The sequence below is a fragment of the Heterodontus francisci genome, chromosome 27 (assembly GCF_036365525.1).
Source record: "Heterodontus francisci isolate sHetFra1 chromosome 27, sHetFra1.hap1, whole genome shotgun sequence".
NCBI classification, from domain to species: Eukaryota; Metazoa; Chordata; class Chondrichthyes; order Heterodontiformes; family Heterodontidae; genus Heterodontus; species Heterodontus francisci.
In genome coordinates this window covers 3855298-3879050 of record NC_090397.1, presented here as the reverse complement: position 1 = coordinate 3879050, position 23753 = coordinate 3855298, and the positions used below count along the sequence as shown (strand labels likewise).

Below are 23753 nucleotides of genomic sequence, written 5' to 3'. Positions count from 1 at the left end.
GAGCCACCCTTCCCATTTTATTTTTGCGCCAGATGGGAATGAACAATTGTTGCAATTCATCCATGCGCTCTATAAATGTTAGCTATTGCCTATCCACTGTCAACCCTTTAAGTAACATTCCCCAATCTATCATAGCCAACTCGCGCCTCATACCTTCATAGTTTCCTTTATTTAGATTCAACCCTTGGATTCTCTGAACAGACCACCACGAGTGCTTTTACTGAGCTTCAGCTCACTGCAGAATACCTTCCTGCATACCCTAACATCTGGCATTTGCACAAAGTGACCAGCCCACCTTGGCTGCACTTTTACAATTGGCATATTTGCTCTTCTGAGGACCTGGGTGCCAAGAATCTTGTGGCACCACCAAATTTTCATGACCTTTCTGAGGCAATGTTGAGGAAGTGTCCTGAATTTGATGTGGTGACTATTAGTAAGCCAGCTATTGCACAAATACAGTTAAGACATTCCAACTATCCCCTTGTGAACTTAAGTTTGGTGGCTTGGTTAGCGTCCCTTTTATAGCATAACCTCACACTGAGGCTTTCCAAAAGCACCATTGGATTTAAACATTTTCCTGTTCACCTCATTTAGGAGTGTGTCACACGACATGGTGCATTCTAGATAGGTGAAGCTTTTTTTCTCAGATTTGGGTGAGGCTGCCAAGGCCAGTATTGTTTTGCCCTTCAGAAGGTGGTGAGCCGTCTTCTGAGCCACTGCAATCCATGGAGTGTAGGTACATCCACAGTGCTGTTGGGGAGGTAGTTCAAGATTTTTGACCCAACAACAATGAAGGAATGGCGATACAGATCACAGAATTGTTTCAGCCCAGAAGGTGGCCATTGGGCCCATCATGTCTGCACCAGCTCTTTGAGTGAGCAATTCACTTAGATGGCAGTAAAGGCCTGCTACCCAACCCAAACCCGACGCGACCCGACGACATGTGTCGGGTTGGGTCTGGCTTTCGGGCTTGGGTCGGGTCGGACACACACAATATTAACATTTGCTCTGCTGGGAGGAAAAGGGAAGTCCAGACAAAAGTTGAAAAGCCTACCAGAGCTGGAGTCGGAGACGTCAAGGAGGGAGACTCAGTCTACACAGTCAGTGAGTGAACGTCTCTATGACATCATCGCGTTCATGTTGCAGCCTCCTTCCAAAAGTGTTAAGTACAGTGAGTGCATGATGGTCGGGTCGGGGGTGGGAAAAAAATGGAAGGACTCGGGCCGGGTCGGGCTCGGCTCGGATGTGGTTGTGTTTGGGTCAGGTTTTTTTTCCTGACCTGAGCAGGCCATTAGGTGGCAGGAGGTTTCCTTGCCCATGTTTGACCTGATGCAATGAGACTTCAGGGGTTCAGAGCTGATGTTATGGCCTCCCAGGGTCACTCCCCCGAATGTATACCATCATGCCAATTAGTGACGAAAAAGGGGGAGGCAGAGGACATGACTGAGGTACTAAATGATTACTTTGTATCTGTCTTTACCAAGAAAGAAGATACTGCCAGAGTCATAGTGAATTAGACGATCAGCCGTGACCTTTTTGAATGGCGGAGCCGGCCCAAAGGGCCTACTGCTCCTATTTTCTATGTTACTATGTTTCTATGAAAGAGGAGGTAGTTGAGATACTGGATGGCTAAAAATTGATAGAGGTATCAGAAAGACTGGCTGTACTTAAAGTTGATGTCATGAGGACCGGATCAGACGTATCCAAGGATAAAGGAAAGTAAGGGTGGAAATTGCAGAGTCATTGGCCATAATCTTCCAATCCACCTTAGATACAGAGATGATGCCAGAGGACTGGAGAATTGCAGAAGTTGTACCTTTGTTGAGAGCCCAGCAGCCACAGGCCAGTCAGTTTAACCTTGGTGGTGGGAAAGCTTTTAAACGATAATCCGGGACAAAACTAACAGTCACATGTGGATTAATTAAGGAAAGTCAGCACAGATTTGTTAAGGGCAAATTGAGTTGAATTTGCTTGAGATTTTTGATGAGGTAATAGAGGGGGCTGATGAGGGTAATGCGGATGTGCATGGAATTCCAAAAGGCATTTGATGCACTTAACAAGCTTGTCGGCAAAGATGAAGTTCATGGAATAAGAGAACAGCATGGATACAAAGTTGGCTGAGTGACAGGAAGTAGGAGTATAGATAAATTCTTGACTAACAAGGGAGTCAAAGGGTATTGGGGGTAGGCGGGAAAGTGGAATTGAGGCCACAATCAGATCAGCCATGCCGGAGCAGGCAGGACGGGGCCTAATGGCCTACTCCTACTTCATACATATGAACAGCTGTTTTTTGGCCCTGAGGAAAATCTATATAGTGGGGCTCCCCAGGGGTTGGTAATAGGTCCACTGCTTTTTTTGATATATATTAATGACCTAGATTTTGGTGTTCAGGACAATTTCAAAATTTGCAGATGACAACACTTGGAAGCATTGTCAACTGTGAAGAGGACAGAGATAGACTTCAAGAGGACATAGGCTGGTGGAATGGGCAGACACTTGGCAGATAAAATTTAATGCAGAGAAGTGCGAAGTGATGATTTTGGTAGGAAGAATGAAGAGGCACAATATTAAATAAAGGATACAATTCTGAAGGGGGTGCAGGAGCAGAGGGACCTGGGGATATATGTACACAATCATTGAAGGTGACAGGGTAGGTTGAGAAAGTAGTTAATAAGGCATTTGGTATCATGGGCTTTATCAGAGGCATAGAGTACAGAAGCAAGGAAGTTATGGTAAACCTTGAAAAAACACTGGTTCGGTCTCAACTGGAGTATTGTGTCCAATTCTGGGCCCCACACTTAGGCAGGTGAGAAGGCATTGGAGAGGGTGCAGAAAAGTGCAGATATGAGGATAGATTGGAGAAGCTGGGGCTGTTCTCCTTACAGAAGTTTGAGGGGAGACTTGATCGAGGTGTTCAAAATCATGACTGGATCTGGGCTGAGTAGATAGGGAGAAACTGTTCCTACTGGCAGATGGGTGGAGAACCAGAGGACACCAACTTAGTGATTGGAAAAAGAACCAGGGGCGACATGAGCAAAAACATTTTTATGCAGTGAGTGGTTAGGATCTGGAAGGCACTGCCTGAGAATGTGGTGGAGGCAGATTCAATCGTGGCTTTCAAAAAGGAATTAGATAATTAACTGAAAAGATGTGCAGGGCTATGGGAAAAAGGCAGGGGAGTGGGACCAGTGAGTTGCTCTTGCGGAGAGCAGGCATGGACACAATGGGCTGAATGGCCTCCTTCCATGCTGTAACCATTCTACAATTATATGAAGTTAAATGTGACCATAGCTCTTTATCTACCACAGCACTATCATCTTTAGGCTGCAGTGGAACTATGGCAAACAGGAGAAACTGCCCTTTAGATCATAAACTAGCCATGGAGGAGAATCATGGGAGACCTAGTTCCTGCTGGTTTATTTCACAGGACTCAAACACTATAGACCGACTGTGAGAGCTTTTCCATTTTGCGTTGATTAGATATCAACGTAAATCAAGGATTGCCAACCTTTTTTGAGCGAGAGTTACCGCTGATAAAGGAAAGGAACGTGTTTACTGCAAATGACAAACATCCGCAACATCACAGGCAGCTGCCAGTAATAAAGATGCACTGCTCAATGTGGCACAAAAGGCAAGCAAACCCCTCCCCCTATAGCTGTTTTCTACACCCCCACTCCAGGCTGCTCGCCAGTCGCCGCTCATTTCGCCACCCCCCCGCTTGAATGCACCCTCACCATTTGCTCCCCATTCACTCGCATTCCGCCACTTGCCGCTCCCTCGCTGACGGGGCCCCAACTCATCGCTCCCTTGGCGTTCAACGATGGGGCCCCCCCTTGCTCTTCCCGTTGTGACGTCAGTACTTGGTGACATAATGCGCGTCATGTCAGTATGTGGTGACGGCAGGATGTGCATGCATGGATTAATGTTGGCAGGATGACACGAGTGATCAGGAGCATTATGCCAGCTAATCAAAGGACAACGTGAGCTACCAGTAGTTCGCGATCGACGTGTTGGTGACCCTTGACGTAAATACACACGTAGTGGTTCCATGATACTGTGCACATTTAATTGCCATCGAATATAGAAGCAGGAAGAGACAATTTAGTCCCTTGAACCTGTTGTACCATTCAATGAGATCACGGCTGATCTGCGACCTAACTCCATATACTCGCCTTTGCCCCATATTCCTTAATACTTTTGGTTAACAAAAATCCATCAATAATTGATCTAGCCTCAGTCATCATTTGCGGAATAGAGTTCTAAACTTCTACCACCCGGTGTGTGTGGACATGTTTCCTAACTTCATTCCTGAAAGGCCTGGCTCTAACTTTTAGTTTATGTCCCTAATCCTCGACTCCCCAAACAGCAGAAATGGTTTCTATCTACCCTACCAGTTCCCTTTTAATCACTTGAAAACTTTGATCAACTCACCCCTTAATATTCTAAATTCCAGGGAATACAAGCCCAGCTTGTGTAAACTCATCATTTAATTCCTGGAGTAAGAACAGAAAGTGCTGGAAATACTCAGCAGGTCAGGCAGCATCGGTGGAGAGAGAAGCAGAGTTCCGATGAAAGATCAAGGCCTGAAATGTTAACACTACTTCTCTCTCCACAGATGATGCCTGACCTGCTGAGTACTTCCAGCACTGTTTTATTTCAGATTTCCAGCATCTGCAGCATTTTGCTTTTATTCAACTCCTGGAGTCCAGATATCAGTTTGGTAAATTTACACAGCACTCCCTCCGAGGCCCAATATGTGTTGCTAGAACCGCTCTCAATACTCCAGGAGCAGTCTAACCAGGATCTTATAAAGCAGAAGCAGGACCTCTACCCCCTTGTATTCTTGTTCTCTATATAAAGGCCAGGATTCCATTAGCCTTTTTGTTTATTTTCTGTACCTGTTCAGGACATTTGAATGACATATACCTGGACCCGCAGTCTCTTTAGACCGCCACTGTTTCTAGCTTTACCATTTACAAAATGCCCTGTTCTACCCTTTTTAGGTCCAAAGTGGATGACCTCACATTTGCCTACATTGAAATCCATTTGTCACAGTTTTGCTCATTCAATTTTCTTTTATTATTTGTTTGATGGCATGTGGGCATCGCTATCAGGGCCAGATTTGTTGCGCATCCCTAATTGCCCTTCAGAAGGTGGTGCTGAGCTGCCTTCTTGAACCTCTGCAGTCCACTGGTGCGGGTAAACCCACAAGTGCTAACAGGCAGGGACTTCCTGGATTTTGATCCAGCAACAATGAAGAAATGGCGATATAGTTCCAAGTCAGGAGGGTGTGTGGCTTGGAGGGGAACTTGTAGATAGTGGTGTTCCCACACATCTACTGCCCTTGTCCTTGGAGGTGGAAAAGGCTGTGGGTTTGGAAGGTGCTGTGAGTTGTTGCAATACATCTTGTATATGGTACACACTGATGCCAGTGCGCATTGGTGGTGGAGGGAGTGAATGTTAAGTGGTGGATGGGGTGCCAATCAAGCAGACTGCTTTGTTCTGGATGGTATTGCGCTTCCTGAGTTTTAATGGAGCCGCACACATCCAGGTATGCGAAGAGTATTCCATCACACTCCTGACCTGCATCTTGTAGATCGTGGACAGGCTTTGGGAGCCAGGAGGTGGGTTACTCGCTGCAGAATTCCCAGCCACTGACTTGCTGCTATAGTGTTAGTATTTATGTGGTTGCTCCAGTTCAGTTTCTGGTCAATGTAACTCTCAGGATGTTGATAGCGGGGGATTCAGCAATAGTAATGCCAAGCAGAGATGGTGAGATTCTCTATTGTTGGTAAGTCGTCATTGCCTGGCACAATGTTATTTGCCACTTTATCAGCCCAAGTCTGAATGTTATCCAGGACTTGCTGCATATGGACACAGACTGCTTCAGTACAAGGAGTTGAGAATGGTACTGAACATTGTAAAATCAGCAAACGCCCCCACTTCTGACATTATGATTGAGGAAAGGTTATTGATGAAACAGCTGAAGATGGTTGGGCCTAGGACACTACTCTGAGGAACTCCTGCAGCAATGGCCTGGGGCTGAAATGATTGACCTCCAACAAGCACACCCATCTTCCTTCACGCTAGGTATGACTCCATGCAGTGGAGAGCTCCCCCCCTCACCCTGATTCCCATTCACTTCACTTTGGCTCGGGCTCCTTGATGCCATACCCAGTCAAATGCTGCCTTGATATCAAGGCAATCACTTGCACCTAGAGTTCAGTTCTTTTGGCCATGTTTGGACCAGGGCTGTAATGAGGTCAGGAGCCAAGGGGCCCTGGTGGAACCCAAACTAAGCATCAGCAAGCAAGTTATTGCTGAGTATATGCTGCTTGATCGCACTGTCGACGACACCTTCCATCACTTTGCTGATGATCGAGAGTCGACTGATGGGGCGGTAATTGGCCACATTGGAGTTGTCCTGCTTTTTGTGGACAAGACATAGCTGGGCAATTTTCCACATTGTCAGGTAGATGGCAGTGTTGTAGCTGTACTGGAATAGCTTGTTTGCCAGTTCTGCAGCACAAGTCTTCAGTACTACAGCCAGGATGTTGTCACGACCCATAGTCTTTGCAGTATCCAGTGCCTTCAACCATTTCTTGATATCATGTGGAGTGAATACGATTGGCTGAAGGCTGGCATCAGTGATGCTGGGGACCTCAGGAGGAGGCCGAGATGGAAATCCACTCAGCACTTCTGGCTGAAGATGGTTACAAATGCTTCAGCCTTTTCTTTGGCACTGATGTGCTGGACTTCCCCATCATTGAGGATGGGGATATTTGTGGAGCCACCTCCTCCAGTTAGTTGTTTGTCCACCCACCATCATTCACGACTGGATGTGGCAGGACTACTGTGCCTTTGATCTGATCCAGTGGTTGTGGGATCGCTTAGCTCTATCTATTGCATGCTGCTTCCGCTGATGGCACGCAAGTAGTCCTGTGTTGTAGCTTTACCAGGTTGACATCTGACTTTTAGGTATGCCTGGTGCTGCTCCTGACATGCCCTCCTGCACGCTTCATTGAACCGGAGTTAATTTTTTGGCTTGATGGTAATACGAACATACAAATTAGGAGCAAGAGTAGGCCACTCGGATCCTCGAGCCTGCTCCGCCATTTAAAAAGATCATGGCTGATCTGATTGTAACCACAACTCCACATTCCCGCCTACCCCCGATAACCTTTCACCCCCTTGCTTATCAAGAATCTGTCTACCTCTAACTTAAAAATATTCAAAGACTCTGATCGCCTTTTGAGGGAGTTCCACACACTCACGACCCCGAGAGAAAAATTTTTCCTCATCTGTCTTAAATGGGCGACCCCTTATTTTTAAATAGTGACCCCTAGTTCTAGATTCTGCCACAAGAGAAAATATCCATTCCACATCCACCCTGTCAAGACCCCTCAGAACCTTATATGTTTCAATTAAGTCGCCTCTTACGCTTCTAAACTTCAGTGGATACAAGCCTAGCCTGTCCAACCTTTGCTAAGACAAATCATTTATTCAGATATTAGTCGAGTAAACCTTCTCTGAACTGTTTCCAATACATTTACATCCTTCCTTAAATAAGGAAACCAATATTGTACACAGTACTCTAGATGTGGTCTCACCAATGCCCTGTATAACTGAAGCATAAACGTAATACTTTAGTATTCAATTCCCCTCACAATAAACGATAACATTCTATTAGCTTTCCTAATTACTTGCTGTACCTGCATACTAATATTTTGCAATTCATGCACTAGGACACCCAGATCCCTCTGCATCTCCGAGCTCTGCAATCTCTTACCATTTAAATATGCTTTTATTTTTCCTGCCAAAATGGACGATTTCACATTTTCCCACATTATACTTCATTTGCCAGATCTTTGCCCACTCACTTAACCTATCCATATCCCTGTGTAGACTCATGTCCTCTTCACAACTTACTTTCCTACCTATCTTTGTGTTATCAGCAAATTTAGCAACCATACCTTCGATCCCTTCATCCAAGTCATTATATAAATTGTAAAAAAGTTGAGGCCCCCAGCACTGATCCCTGTGGAACACCACTCATTACATCTTCTTCTTTTGGGCCTCCTTATCTCGAGAGACAATGGATACGCGCCTGGAGGTGGTCAGTGGTTTGTGAAGCAGCGCCTGGAGTGGCTATAAAGGCCAATTCTGGAGTGACAGGCTCTTCCACAGGTGCTGCAGAGAAATTTGTTTGTTGGGGCTGTTGCACAGTTGGCTCTCCCCTTGCGCCTCTGTCTTTTTTCCTGCCAACTACTAAGTCTCTTCGACTCGCCACAATTTAGCCCTGTCTTTATGGCTGCCCGCATCTTACCAACCAGAAAATGACCCATTTATGCCATCTCTGCTTCCATGAGCTTTTATTTTCCACAATAACCTTTGATGTGGCACCTTAACAAATGCCTTCTGGAAATTTAAGTACAGTACTTCCATCAGTTTCCCTTTATCCACAGCACGCAACTTCTTCAAAGAACTCCAATAAATTGGTTAAACATGATTTCCCTTTCACAAATCCATGTTGACTCTGCCTGATTACCTTGAATTTTTCTAAGTGCCCTATTCTAAAGTCTTTAATAACTAACATTTTCTCTGACAGATGTTAAGATAACTGGCCTGTAGTTTCCTGCTTTCTGTCTCCCTCCCTTTTTGAATAAAGGAGTTACATTTGCTATTTTCCAATCTAATGGAACCTTCCCCGAATCTAGGGAATTTTGTAAAATTAAAACCAATGCATCAACTATTTCACTAGCCACTTCCTTTAAGACCCTAGGATGAAGTCCATCAGGACCCGGGGACTTGTCAACCCTGATCAACAATTTGATCAGTACCACTTCCCTGGTGATTTGTAACTTCGAGTTCCTCCCTCCCTTCCATTTCCTGATTTACAGCTATTTCTGGGATGTTACTTGTATCCTCTATAGTGAAGACTGATGCAAAATGCCATCTCCTTATCTTCCATTATTAATTCCCCAGACTCACTTTCTATAGGACCAATGCTCACTTTGTTAAATCTTTTAAAAAAAATTTATAGAAACTCTTACTATGTTTTTATATTTCTAGCCAGCTTTCTGTCGTACTCTAATTTTTCCCTCCTTCTTAATCTTTGTCATTCTTTGCTGTTTTTTATATTCTGTCCAATCTTCCGACCTGCCACCCATTTTTGCACAATTGTGCGCTTTTTCCTTAAGTTTGATAACTATCTTTAACTTTTTTAGCGAACCACAGATGGTGGGTCCTCCCCTTGGAACTTTTCTTTCTCGTTGGAACGTATCTATTCTGTGTAATGGTCGAGTGAGGGATGTGCCAGTTCACAAGGTTACAGATTGCACTTGAATACAATTGTTGCGCTGATGTTACACAGCGCGTCACAGATGCCCAGTTTTGAGCTGCCAGATCAGTTCTGAATCTAGCATTTAGCATGATGGTAGTGCCGCACAAGATGATGGAGAACATCCTCAGTGTGAAGATGGGACTTCGTTTTCACAGGATTGTATGGTGGTCACTCATACCACTACTATCGTGGATGGATGTATCTGCAACAAGTAGATTGGCGAGGACATCTAGTAGGTTTTTCCCTCTTGTTGGTTCTATCAATATCACTTTGTAATCTTATGTTTCCATCTACACTGCTTACAATACTGCCTGTGTCATTGGCAAATTTGGATATATGGCTTTCATCTAAATCATTGAGAATAAACATGATGCCAATTCATATTCAGCTAGCCATTCTTTCACTTACCTTAAATCCCAACTGTGCAGCCTTAATGGCAGCGACATATCCTCCTGGGCCTGAGCCCACCACTGTGACATCTGCATCAACTGGAATGAGAAAAACAATACCTTCAGCATGACCTTTCATCACTGATACAATACATCAATAATATCCCAACACTCATCAAGAGGCCACGAACCTTCATACATCACAGTCTGAGATATACTGGAAGCCGACAGAGCCCCAAGAATGAGGCCGTGGGGTAAGGGAGGGTGAAATCTAGTCCACAGGAGGCAGGAACTGGACAAGAACTTTGAAACACGGCAAAGTGAACAAAAAGCTACTTAATGCCACACATTTCTGTAGATTAAAAGTACAATAAAGATCCGTTTAATAATCTACAGATAAACTAAATCTATAACTAATCAGTGTAAATTGATCTGAAATCTGCTCTGCCATAAAATATAAACTTAGTTTGATAAAAATCACTTTTCTTTGAAAGAAATCACATTTGTGATTCGTGATGTATGCACACCATCTTAATTGTTGAATAATTGAAATATTTTACTGATTGTTATTATGCTTCTTTGAAGTTTCCTTTTTCAGAAGAACTTATTTTCGTGATTATTTCTGATGGAAGCAATGCATTTAAAAGAGTAACTGCAGTTTCCACAGTTTATTTTCTAGTCCTGAAATTTCCTATGTTGATAAAATTGAAGCAGCTCAGGGAAAGACTTTGCCGGTGTCCCAGCTTGCTCATGTGTCACCAGTACAGTTCACAATTCTTTCACATTGAGAGCGTATGTTCTCAAACATATGGGCCAGAATAAAGCCAATGTATAAACCACACTTCAGTTAACAAGGATGTTTGCGAGCTCTCTGTTATTGAGAAATTATTGAATGGAACAATCAGCTGTCAAAGTGCAACTGACAAAAGGGACTGTCAGGAGTTCCACTCGACACCCCCCCCCACCAGCAGTGACCCTTCACTACCAGGCATAACCTGCAACCCAGGTTTGTCGAACAGGATTTCCCTTTCATAAATCCATGTTGACTCTGTCCAATCATTATTTTCAAAATGTCCAGTTATCACATCCTCGATAATAGATTCTAACATTTTCCCTATGACTGATGCCAAGCTAACAGGTCTGTAGTTCCTCATTTTCTCTCTCCCTCCTTTCTTAAATAGTGGGGTTACATTTGCTACTTTCCAGTCTGCAGGAATCTTTCCAGAATCTACAGAATTTTGAAAGATAACCGCAAATGCATTCACTATTGCCATAGCCACCTCCTTCAACACTCTGGGATGGAGCTTATCTGGTCCAGGGGATTTATCAACCTTCAATCCAGGAGCAATAAGTGAAACCAGCCAACACATTAAATACAGTTCAAATAAATAACTGCTTTAGATAGTTTTGAGCCTGGCACTTTACCTCAGACTTCAAATGTTATCTAATTCCAAACAAATTATCCTCATTCAAGGATTGCACAGTAAACTGGCAGCAGATTCATCTCAAGACATCCAAGTTTTCTCACAGAAGAGTAAAAATGGACACTGCACATAACAGCATATCTGCTTGAAGACTGGCCCATTTTGCGTTACTGTGCTGACACACAATCAGCTTCCTTTCATTTGGACTTAGCAAAACAGGAGGAGATTCACAAGATCATCTGTAATTTCTTCAAAACTCCTTAAATTACATTTTCGATTTTCTTATTGAGGAGATAGAGGTTTCAGGCGACAAGGTTGACAGTTCAACTCCTACTCGAAACTTGAACCCAAAATCGAGGCTGGCACTTCAGTGCCACACTGTTGAGGCACCCTTTTTCAGAAGAGACATTAAGCCAAGGTCCTATCTGCCCCCTTCAAGTAGACATAAAAGATACCATGGCACTATTCCAGGGGCAGGGAACTCTCTCTGATACTCTGGTCAATATTTGTTCCTCAACCAACATCACAAAGTTAGTTAGTTCAGTACTGTTGATGGGATCTTGCTCTGTGCCAATTGGCTGCCATGTTCCCCATATTATAACAGTGATGACAATACAAAAGTGCTTTGATGGCTGTGAAACACTTTGGGATGTTCTGAGGTAATGAAAGGTACTATAGAAATAGGAGTTCTTTCTTCATTTTCTTTAACCAGTAGATTTAGTCTGACTTGAACTGGCCACAACCAGAGGTGGAGAGAACGTGGTTATAGATGGTGGCACTGGGCCTCTCGAGAGCCTATCTGAGGACTCAACCCTTCAGTATCATTTACTGTCATATGGGAAAACACGCCTGTCACTAATCACACTAACTGGAGGGAGCAGAGACACCACTTTTCATCAGGAACATCTTTAAGATGGATCTAGATGTGTTTAGTTAGCCTGAAAAGTAAAGCTTCCAAATTCATCAATGCACAGTCTCACTCTAGCCTACTCGGAACTGAGAAGTGTTTTTTTACCTCTGCCAGCCTATACTTAATTCCAGCACATAAACATCTAATCCCTTAAATGTGCGCATTACTTTCGTGCTCCTCTTTGCAAACCATAAATAATTTACAATCAGGTTCAAATGTTCACTAATAAAAGTTGCTGGTGAACTATCAGTGCCTGAATTTTACATTAGATTAGAGATACAGCACTGAAACAGGCCCTTCGGCCCACCGAGTCTGTGCCGAACATCAACCACCCATTTATACTAATCCTACACTAATCCCATATTCCCAACAAACATCCCCAACTGTCCCTATATTTCCCTACCACCTACCTATACTGGTGACAATTTATAATGGCCAATTTACCTATCAACCTGCAAGTCTTTTGGCTTGTGGGAGGAAACCGGAGCACCCGGAGAAAACCCACGCAGACACAGGGAGAACTTGCAAACTCCACACAGGCAGTACCCGGAATCGAACCCGGGTCCCTGCAGCTGTGAGGCTGCGGTGCTAACCACTGCGCCACTGTGCTGCCCCAAAGTTACAAAAGGTTGAAAATCACAGTGAAGTTAGAACACACCAGCAGCTCGGTGATCAATGGAAGGGCGAGAAATTCACACCTAGCAGGGTCTGAATGCACATACCATACCTGGTGCAACGTCAGCATAGGTCCGCAGTCTGACTGCTGAAAGGCCCTGGAATCTGCGGCAAGCATGTCCACTCTGCATTAAGAAAAACACAGCTCACCATTTAAGTTAGAAACAGCCTCTAGAAAAAAGCTGAAAACATCAGTCCAGAGTTCTGCCATCAACCCACACATTATCTTCTAGGCTCCAGACTCCCTCTTCTCATAGAAAGGCACTGAAAATAAGCCTGGTCAAGCACTGCACTAAACAGAATGAGACCACTCTTGCTCCTGCTCAATTATTTCCACTGTTGAAAGAAAATCTCTTACTACAGATGGCGCAAACTGTCAGGACTTTAAATCTGCACCGATCAGGATTGATTAGGTCTGCAGATTTATATATAAAAATATAAATTATTCAACAAATTGATGACAATTTAAAATTGCACATTTTTATTTTACAAATTCCTAATGTAATTTAGACTTTTATAACTACATGACGTGGTGGAGACAGGTTCAACTGAAGCATTCAAAAGGGAATTAGAGAGTTATATGAAAAGGAAGAATGTGCAGGGTTACGGGGAGAAGGAAGGGGAATGGAACTGAGCAAATTGCTTTGAAAGCCAGTGCGTAAAAGATGGGCCGAACAGCCTCCTTCTGCGCTGTAACAATTCTGTGATTCGATGACAGTGCGATAAAGTACTAAGCTGTAGCAAATCACTACAGTATTATCAATAAGTCATTAGGGTATCATTCTGACTAATGAATATATGAATTAGAAGTAGGCCATTCGGCCCCTCAAGCCTGCTCCACCATTCAATAAGATCATGTCTGATCTGTTTCTGACTCGAGTGCCACACTCCCATCTACCCGATAACCTTTGATTCCCTTGCCTAACAACAATCTATCTACCTCCACCTTCTGAGGCAGAGAATTCCAAAGTCGCACAACCCTCAGAAAAAATCTCTCCTCATCTCTGTCCTAAAAGGGAGACACCTAATTTTAAAACAGTGCCCCCTAGTTTCTGGACTCACCCACAAGAAGAAACATCCTTTCCACAGCCAAAACTGTTCAGGATCTTACATAGTTCAATCAAGTCTCCCCTAACTCTTGTAAACTCCAGTGAAAACAAGCCCAGTCTGTCCAACCTTTCCTCATAAAACAACCCACTCATTCCAGGTATCAATCTGCCTCCAATGCATTTACATCCTTCCTTAAATAAGGAGACCAAAACTGCACACAGTATTCGAGATGTGGTCTCACCAATGCCCTGTATAGGTGAAGCATAACATCCCCTTACTTTGATTTTCAATTCCTCTCAAAATAAAGGATAGCATTCCATTAGCCTTCTTTATTACTTGCTGGACCTGCATACTAACTTTTTGTGATTCATGCACTAGAAAACCTAGATTCCTCGACATCTCTGAATTCTGCAGTTGTTCTCCGTTTAAGTAATACTCTTTTTTATTCTTCCTGCCAAAGTGAACAATTTCACATTTTCCCACATTATACTCCACCTGCCAGATTTTTGCCCACTCACTCAACCTTTCTATATCAGTCTGCAACCTCCTTATGTCCTCTTCACAACATACTATCCTATCTACCTTTGTGTCATTTGCAAATTTAGCTACCATGCCATCACTCCCCTCATCCAAATCATTGATATAAATTGTAAAATGTTGAGGCCCCAGCACAGACCCCTGCGGGACTCCACTTGTCACATCCTGACAATCAGAAAAGGATCCATTTATACATACTCTTGTTTTCTGCCAGCCAATCTTCTATCCACACAAATATGTTGCCCCCTATTTTGCACAATAACCTTTTATGTGGCAGCTTGTCAAATGCCTCCTGGAGATCCAAGTACAGTATGTCATTGGGCTCCCCTTTATCCACAGCACATGTTACTCCTTCAAAGAACTCTAATAAGTTGGTTAAACATAATTTCCCTTTCACAAAACCATGCTGACTATTCCTGATTACCTTGAGTTTTTCTAAGTGCCCAGCTATAACCTCCTTAATGATTGATTCTAACATCTTCCCTGTGACAGATGTCAAGCTAACGGGCCTAGTTACCTGTTTTCTGCCTTCCCCCCCCCCCCCACTTCTTGAATACAGGGGTTATATTTGCTATTTTCCAGTCTGATGAACCTTTCCAGAATTCAGCAAATTTTGAAAAATTAACACCAACACATCTACTACCTCATTATCCACCTCTTCTAAGACCCTAGGACGAAGTCCATCAGGACCCGGGGACTTGCCAGCCCGCAGCTCCAACAGTTTGCTGCCCTGGTGATTGTAATTTCACCAGGTTCTTCTCTTCCTTCCACCTCCTGATTTACAGCTACTACTGGAATGTTTTTTTGTATCCTCTATAGTGAAGACAGAAGCAAAATATTTGTTCATTTCATCCACCATTTCCTTAGTGTCGATTAACTCCCCATTCTCACTCTCTAGAGGACCAGCACTCACTTTACTTAGTTTTTTCCTTTTTAAATAGCTGCAGAAACTCTTCCTGTTTTTACATTTCTAGCTAGCTTCCTCTCATACTAATTTCTTTCTGATTAACCATATAGTAATTCTCTGCCGTTCTTTATATTCTGACCAGCCACTCATCTTTGCGCAATTATATGCTTTTTCCTTAAGTTTGGTGCTTTCCTTTACTTCTTTAAGTAAGGATGGTGGGTCTTTCCCTTAGAATCTTTCTTTACTTATTGTGTGTATTCTGAAATATCCCCTTAAATGTCTGCCACTGCTTTTCTATTGAGCTATCTCCTAGCCTAGTAATCCGGGTCCCACATAGTTACCCTTATTTTAGTTTATAATATTTAGTTTTCTTTCAATAAAAGCAAAATACTGTAGATATTGGAAATCTAAAACAAAAACAAAAAGTGCTGGAAAAACTCAGGTCTGGCAGCATCTGTGGAGAAAGAAGGGAAGTTAACATTTCAAGTCTGTGACCTTTCATCAGAACTGGCAACGGTTAGAAAAGAATTAGGCTTTAAGCAAGTGAAGGAGAGAACAGAGGGGAAGGTTTTGATAAGGCAGAGGGTGATTAAATAACAAAGCTGTCCTGGGACAAAGGCAAAGTGCGTGTTATTGCTTGTGGTGAAAGACAAAGCATTAGTCCCGAGACTCTTAATAGCGGAAAAATAAAATATTAAAAAAAGATCAGTCAGGCTCTGAAGTTATTGAACTCAATGATCCCAAAGGGTTTGTTTCCTCCATGACACCCTGGTCCACTCCTCCATTACTCCCAACACCTCGTCCCCTTCCCATGCAACTGTAGGAGGTGTAATACCTGCCCTTTTACCTCCTCACTCTCCAAGGTTCCAAACACTCCTTTCAAGTGAAGCAGCGATTTACTTGTACATCTTTCAATATAGTATACTGTATCCGCTGCTCACAATGTGGTCTCCGCTACACTGGGGAGACCAAATGCAGACTGGGTGACCGCTTTGCGGAACACCTCCACTCAGTCTGAAAGCATGACCCCGAGCTTCCAGTTGCTTGCCATTTCAACACTCCCCCCTGCTCTTATGCCCACATCTCTGTCCTGGGATTGCTGCAGATCCACTGGACATCAACGCAAGCTCGAGGAGCAGCACCTGATCTTTTAATTAGGTACTCTACAGCCTTGAGGACTGAACATTGAGTTCAATAACTTCAGAGCATGACTGGCCTTTTTACATTTTTTTTTTAAAAAACCATGTGCCTGCTTTTCAAGTAGTCATGTAGCTGCTCATTATTCCACTATTAACAATCTTTCTGGACTAATGCTTTGTTTTTCACCACAAGCATTAACACACACTTTGCCTTTTTCCCAGGACAGCTTTGTTATTTAATCCCTCCTCCCCTATCAAACACCTTCCCATCTGTTCTCTCCCCCCCACCCCCTTCCCTTCACTTGCTTAAAACCTAATTCTTCTCTCTCTCCACAGATGCTGCCAGACCTGCTGAGTTTTTCCAGCACTTTTTGTTTTTGTTTCTCTCCTTCAAACTGGGTGTAAAATGCAATCATATTGTAGTCGCTGCTACCTAGAAGTGCCTTTACTGAGGTCATTAACTAATCCTGTCATATTACACAATACCAAGTCTAATATAACCTGGTTATATAATATATAATCTGGTTGGTTCCAGAACGTGCTGCTCTAAGAAACTCTCTCGAAAGCATTCTATGAACTCCTCATCCAGGCTACTATTGCCAATCTGATTTTTCCAGTTCATTTGTAGATTAAAAACACCCATGATTATTGCCATCCATTTACCACAAGCACTCAATATTTCTTATATACTTCATCCTACATTCTGGTTCCTATTATCGGCCCTGTAGACCATTCCCAATGTATGACCCACTGTCCGATTCGACATCCTGATCTCCAGAACCAAGGTAATCTCTAACTATTGCACCAGTGTCATCCTTGATTAACAGTGCTACTCCTCCATCTTTACATAGTTTCCTATTCTTCTTGAATGTTATATAACCCTCAATATTCAGGACCCAATCCTGGTCATCCTAACCTCTAAAGCGGAAAGAGCCAAAATAAGGGGCAAAGAGGTATGGGAGTGAGAAAGGTGTGGGAGTGAGAAGGGGAGAGGGGTGTCAGGGGGTGTGGTGAGTGAAAGAGGGAGAGGGGCATGGGGGGGGTGAGCGAGCAAGGAAGAGGGGCGTGGGGGGGGGGGGGGGGTGAACGATCGGGGAGAGGGGCATTGGGGAGGGGGGTGAGCAAGCAGGGAGAGGGGTGTTGGGGGGGGGGGGGGGGAAAGAGGGTGAGCGAGCGGGGAGAGGGGTGTCGGGGGGGTTAGCAAGAGAGGGGCTTTGAGCGAGCGAGGGAGGGGGTGTCGGGGGACTGAGCGAGGGAGGGGGTGTCGGGGGAGTGTGAGGGCGAGGGGGCGGGGACGGGAGGGGGGGGGGGGGCGGGTGTGAGGGGGAGGGTGGTGGGAGGGAGGGAGGGTGCGGGGGGGGGAGGGTGGTGGGGAACCGAACGCTGAGCAGGAGGGCGCCGACTCCTGACTTTGAAGCCCGGACGATCCGAGCCCCGGGCGGTGCCGCCACCACGGCAGAGAAGGCCGGGCCTGGAGCCAAGCAAGTCCGCGGTCTCCCTCGAGATTATGGCGTGAGGTTAAGGGAGCCCAGTGGGACACGGCTCCGGGCGCGGCCTACACACGGGCACCGGGCTGACCTTGACGAAATGCCGGAACATCGAACTCCAACTCCGCATCGTCCCAGCTGACACTGACCCGGAAGCAAAAATACAGTCACCGTAACCCGGACACAGAAACAGCGCGGCTGTGGATTGGCCAGTCCTTGGAAGGGGCGTGGCTCAGGGAACTGTCTCTGAGGAAGCCTGAGACAGAGGGAGTGAAGCTCACTGTTATATCACACCGTGAACAGACTGGGAACCCCGAGCAGAGGGAGTGAAGCTCACTGCAATATCACACCGTGAACAGACCCGGAACCCCGAGCAGAGGGAGTGAACCTCACTGCAATATCACACCGTGAACAGACCCGGAACCCCGAGCAGAGGGAGTGAAGCTCACTGCAATATCACACCGTGAACAGACCGGGAACCCCGAGCAGAGGGAGTGAAGCTCACTGTTATATCACACCGTGAACAGACCCGGAACCCCGAGCAGAGGGAGTGAAGCTCACTGTTATATCACACCGTGAACAGACCCGGAACCCCGAGCAGAGGGAGTGAAGCTCACTGTTATATCACACCGTGAACAGACCGGGAACCACGATCAGAGGGAGTGAAGCTCACTGCGATATCACACCGTGAACAGACCCGGAACCCCGAGCAGAGGGAGTGAAGCTCACTGTTATATCACACCGTGAACAGACCCGGAACCCCGAGCAGAGGGAGTGAAGCTCACTGCAATATCACACCGTGAACAGACCCGGAACCCCGAGCAGAGGGAGTGAAGCTCACTGTAATATCACACCGTGAACGGACCTGGAACCCCGAGCAGAGGGAGTGAAGCTCACTGTTATATCACACCGTGAACAGACTGGGAACCCCGAGCAGAGGGAGTGAAGCTCACTGTAATATCACACCGTGAACAGACCCGGAACCCCGAGCAGAGGGAGTGAAGCTCACTGCAATGTCACACCGTGAACAGACCCGGAACCCCGAGCAGAGGGAGTGAAGCTCACTGCGATATCACACCGTGAACAGACCCGGAACCCCGAGCAGAGGGAGTGAAGCTCACTGTTATATCACACCGTGAACAGACCGGGAACCACGATCAGAGGGAGTGAAGCTCACTGCGATATCACACCGTGAACAGACCCGGAACCCCGAGTAGAGGGAGTGAAGCTCACTGTTATATCACACCGTGAACAGACCCGGAACCCCGAGCAGAGGGAGTGAAGCTCACTGCGATATCACACCGTGAACAGACCCGGAACCCCGAGCAGAGGGAGTGAAGCTCACTGTTATATCACACCGTGAACAGACCCGGAACCCCGAGCAGAGGGAGTGAAGCTCACTGTTATATCACACCGTGAACAGACCCGGAACCCCGAGCAGAGGGAGTGAAGCTCACTGTTATATCACACCGTGAACAGACCCGGAACCCCGAGCAGAGGGAGTGAAGCTCACTGCAATATCACACCGTGAACAGACCCGGAACCCCGAGCAGAGGGAGTGAAGCTCACTGCAATATCACACCGTGAAATGACCGGGAACCCCGAGCAGAGGGAGTGAAGCTCACTGCAATATCACACCGTGAAATGACCGGGAACCCCGAGCAGAGGGAGTGAAGCTCACTGCAATATCACACTGTGAAATGACCGGGAACCCCGAGCAGAGGGAGTGAAGCTCACTGCAATTTCACACCGTGAAATGACCGGGAACCCCGAGCAGAGGGAGTGAAGCTCACTGCAATATCACACTGTGAAATGACCGGGAACCCCGAGCAGAGGGAGTGAAGCTCACTGCAATTTCACACTGTGAAATGACCGGGAACCCCGAGCAGAGGGAGTGAAGCTCACTGCAATATCACACTGTGAAATGACCAGGAACCCCGAGCAGAGGGAGTGAAGCTCACTGCAATTTCACACTGTGAACAGACCGGGAACCCCGAGCAGAGGGAGTGAAGTTCACTGCAATTTCACACTGTGAAATGACCAGGAACCCCGAGCAGAGGGAGTGAAGCTCACTGTTATATCACACCGTGAACAGACCCGGAACCCCGTGCAGAGGGAGTGAAGCTCACTGCAATTTCACACTGTGAACAGACCGGGAACCCCGAGCAGAGGGAGTGAAGTTCACTGCAATTTCACACTGTGAAATGACCAGGAACCCCGAGCAGAGGGAGTGAAGCTCACTGCAATATCACACTGTGAACAGACCGGAAACCCCGAGCAGAGGGAGTGAAGCTCACTGCAATATCACACCGTGAACAGACCGGGAACCACGAGCAGAGGGAGTGAAGCTCACTGTTATATCACACCGTGAACAGACCCGGAACCCCGAGCAGAGGGAGTGAAGTTCACTGCAATTTCACACTGTGAAATGACCAGGAACCCCGAGCAGAGGGAGTGAAGCTCACTGCAATATCACACTGTGAACAGACCGGGAACCCCGAGCAGAGGGAGTGAAGTTCACTGCAATTTCACACTGTGAAATGACCAGGAACCCCGAGCAGAGGGAGTGAAGCTCACTGCAATATCACACCGTGAACAGACCAGGAACATCGCACAGAGGGAGTGAAGCTCACTGCAATATCACACCGTGAACAGACCAGGAACATCGCACAGAGGGAGTGAAGCTCACTGTTATATCACACCGTGAACAGACCGGGAACCACGAGCAGAGGGAGTGAAGCTCACTGTTATATCACACCGTGAACAGACCCGGAACCCCGAGCAGAGGGAGTGAAGTTCACTGCAATTTCACACTGTGAAATGACCAGGAACCCCGAGCAGAGGGAGTGAAGCTCACTGCAATATCACACCGTGAATAGACCGGGAACATCGCACAGAGGGAGTGAAGCTCACTGTTATATCACACCGTGAACAGACCCGGAACCCCGAGCAGAGGGAGTGAAGTTCACTGCAATTTCACACTGTGAAATGACCGGGAACCACGAGCAGAGGGAGTGAAGCTCACTGTTATATCACACCGTGAACAGACCCGGAACCCCGAGCAGAGGGAGTGAAGTTCACTGCAATTTCACACTGTGAAATGACCAGGAACCCCGAGCAGAGGGAGTGAAGCTCACTGCAATATCACACTGTGAACAGACCGGGAACCCCGAGCAGAGGGAGTGAAGTTCACTGCAATTTCACACTGTGAAATGACCAGGAACCCCGAGCAGAGGGAGTGAAGCTCACTGCAATATCACACCGTGAACAGACCAGGAACATCGCACAGAGGGAGTGAAGCTCACTGCAATATCACACCGTGAACAGACCAGGAACATCGCACAGAGGGAGTGAAGCTCACTGTTATATCACACCGTGAACAGACCCGGAACCCCGAGCAGAGGGAGTGAAGTTCACTGCAATTTCACACTGTGAAATGACCAGAAACCCCGAGCAGAGGGAGTGAAGCTCACTGCAATATCACACCGTGAATAGACCGGGAACATCGCACAGAGGGAGTGAAGCTCACTGTTATATCACACCGTGAACAGACCCGGAGCCCCGAGCAGAGGGAGTGAAGTTCACTGCAATTTCACACTGTGAAATGACCAGGAACCCCGAGCAGAGGGAGTGAAGCTCACTGCAATATCACACCGTGAATAGACCGGGAACATCACACAGAGGGAGTGAAGCTCACTGCAATATCACACCGTGAACAGACCCGGAACCCCGAGCAGAGGGAGTGAAGCTCACTGCAATATCACACCGTGAACAGACCGGGAACCCCGAGCAGAGGGAGTGAAGCTCACTGCAATATCACACCGTGAACAGACCCGGAACCCCGAGCAGAGGGAGTGAAGCTCACTGCAATATCACACTGTGAACAGACTTGGAATTCCGAGCAGAGGGAGTGAAGCTCACTGCAATATCACACTGTGAAATGACCAGGAACCCCGAGCAGAGGGAGTGAAGCTCACTGCAATATCACACCGTGAATAGACCGGGAACATCACACAGAGGGAGTGAAGCTCACTGCAATATCACACCGTGAACAGACCAGGAACCCCGAGCAGAGGGAGTGAAGCTCACTGCAATATCACACTGTGAAATGACCAGGAACCCCGAGCAGAGGGAGTGAAGCTCACTGCAATATCACACCGTGAATAGACCGGGAACATCACACAGAGGGAGTGAAGCTCACTGCAATATCACACCGTGAACAGACCAGGAACCCCGAGCAGAGGGAGTGAAGCTCACTGCAATATCACACTGTGAAATGACCAGGAACCCCGAGCAGAGGGAGTGAAGCTCACTGCAATATCACACCGTGAATAGACCGGGAACATCGCACAGAGGGAGTGAAGCTCACTGCAATATCACACCGTGAACAGACCAGGAACCCCGTGCAGAGGGAGTGAAGCTCACTGCAATATCACACTGTGAACAGACCAGGAACCCCGTGCAGAGGGAGTGAAGCTCACTGCAATTTCACACTGTGAAATGACCAGGAGACCCCGAGCAGAGGGAGTGAAGCTCACTGCAATATCACACCGTGAATAGACCGGGAACATCGCACAGAGGGAATGAAGCTCACTGCAATATCACACTGTGAACAGACCAGGAACCCCAGTTAACAGGTCCAACACCAATCTCTAGCACTTTCAACAACCAAAATAGCTCCAAAAATACTAACTTTGGGGGCTTGGCCCTTGAAATAATGTTTGTGCAGGGCCCATTTTGCAGGATCATGCTTGCTTTTTGCAGCATGAATAACAAAGATGCTGCATGTTTTGCCCAAATTTTGAATTCTGGCATCACATCAGCTGATTGGGCTGTGTGAGATCAGGAAAGCATCCATTAACAGTCATCTGGAGCTTGCTGCTGTGTTCTCCAGTAATGTCCTGTCATTTACACAGTGACCAGTCGTGCATTGTGTCCCAGGAAGTGGCAGTGATCAACATTCTCTTTCAATAGACTTGGCTTGTACTCCTTTGAAATAAAAACTGAAAATGCAGGAGATACTCAGCAGGTCTGGTAGCATCTATGAAGAAAGTAACAGGGTTAATGTTTCAGGTCGGTGACCCTTTATCGGAACTGTTTCTCTCTCTCTCCACAGATGCTGCCAGACCTACTGAGTACTTCCTACATTTCCTGTTTTTATTTCAGATTTGCAACATCTGCAGTAGGTTGCTTTTATATTACTCATTCAAAACAGTGTTGCCCATATCGTAACTCACACCAAGGCATTTTCATCTATCACCTCTGTGCTCGCTGACCTGCATTGGCTCCCGGTCAAACAATGCCTCAATTTTAAAATTCTTAGCATTGTTTTCAAATCTCCCCATGGCCTCGCCCCCTCCCCACCTCTGTAATCTCCTCCAACCTCAAAACCCTCCAAGGTATTTGCACTTCTCCAATTCTGGTCTCTTGAGCATTCCTGATTTGAATCGCTGCACCCCCAGCATCACAGAGACCAGACTTCAGCCAATTTGATTCACTCCACGTGATATCAAGAATCGACTGAAGGCACTGGATACTGCAAAAGCTATGGGCCCTAACAATATTCCGGCAGTAGTACTGAAGACCTGTGCTCCAGAACTTTCCACACCCCTAGCCAAGCTGTTCCAGTACAGCTACAACACTGGCATCTCCCCAGCAATGTGGAAAATTGCCCAGATATGTCCTGTGCACAAAAAGCAGGACAAGTCCAATCCGGCCAATTACCGCCCCATCAGTCTACTCTCAAATCATCAGTAAAGTGATGGAAGGTGTCATTGACAGTGCCATCAAGCGGTACTTGCTTCGCAATAACCTGCTCAGTGACGCTCAGTTTGGGTTCCGCCAAGGCCAGTCAACTCCTGACCTCATTACAGCCTTGGTTCAAACATGGAC

At 46.2% G+C, this 23753-nt stretch overlaps 1 protein-coding gene across 1 annotated transcript in view; it reads right to left on the bottom strand.

Moving 5' to 3' along the window:
- The window catches only part of dldh (dihydrolipoamide dehydrogenase), a 71305-nt gene extending 53272 nt beyond the window's left edge, over positions 1-18033 (bottom strand). Inside the window, exons 1-3 of the mRNA XM_068058742.1 lie at positions 17953-18033; positions 12794-12866; positions 9752-9831 (exon numbers count right to left, since the gene is read on the bottom strand). Coding sequence (XP_067914843.1) covers positions 9752-9831; positions 12794-12866; positions 17953-17991 — 192 coding nt within the window. The 5' untranslated portion in view covers positions 17992-18033. The remainder of the gene's footprint in view (positions 1-9751; positions 9832-12793; positions 12867-17952) is intronic.
- Between the last annotated feature and the right edge of the window lie 5720 nt (positions 18034-23753).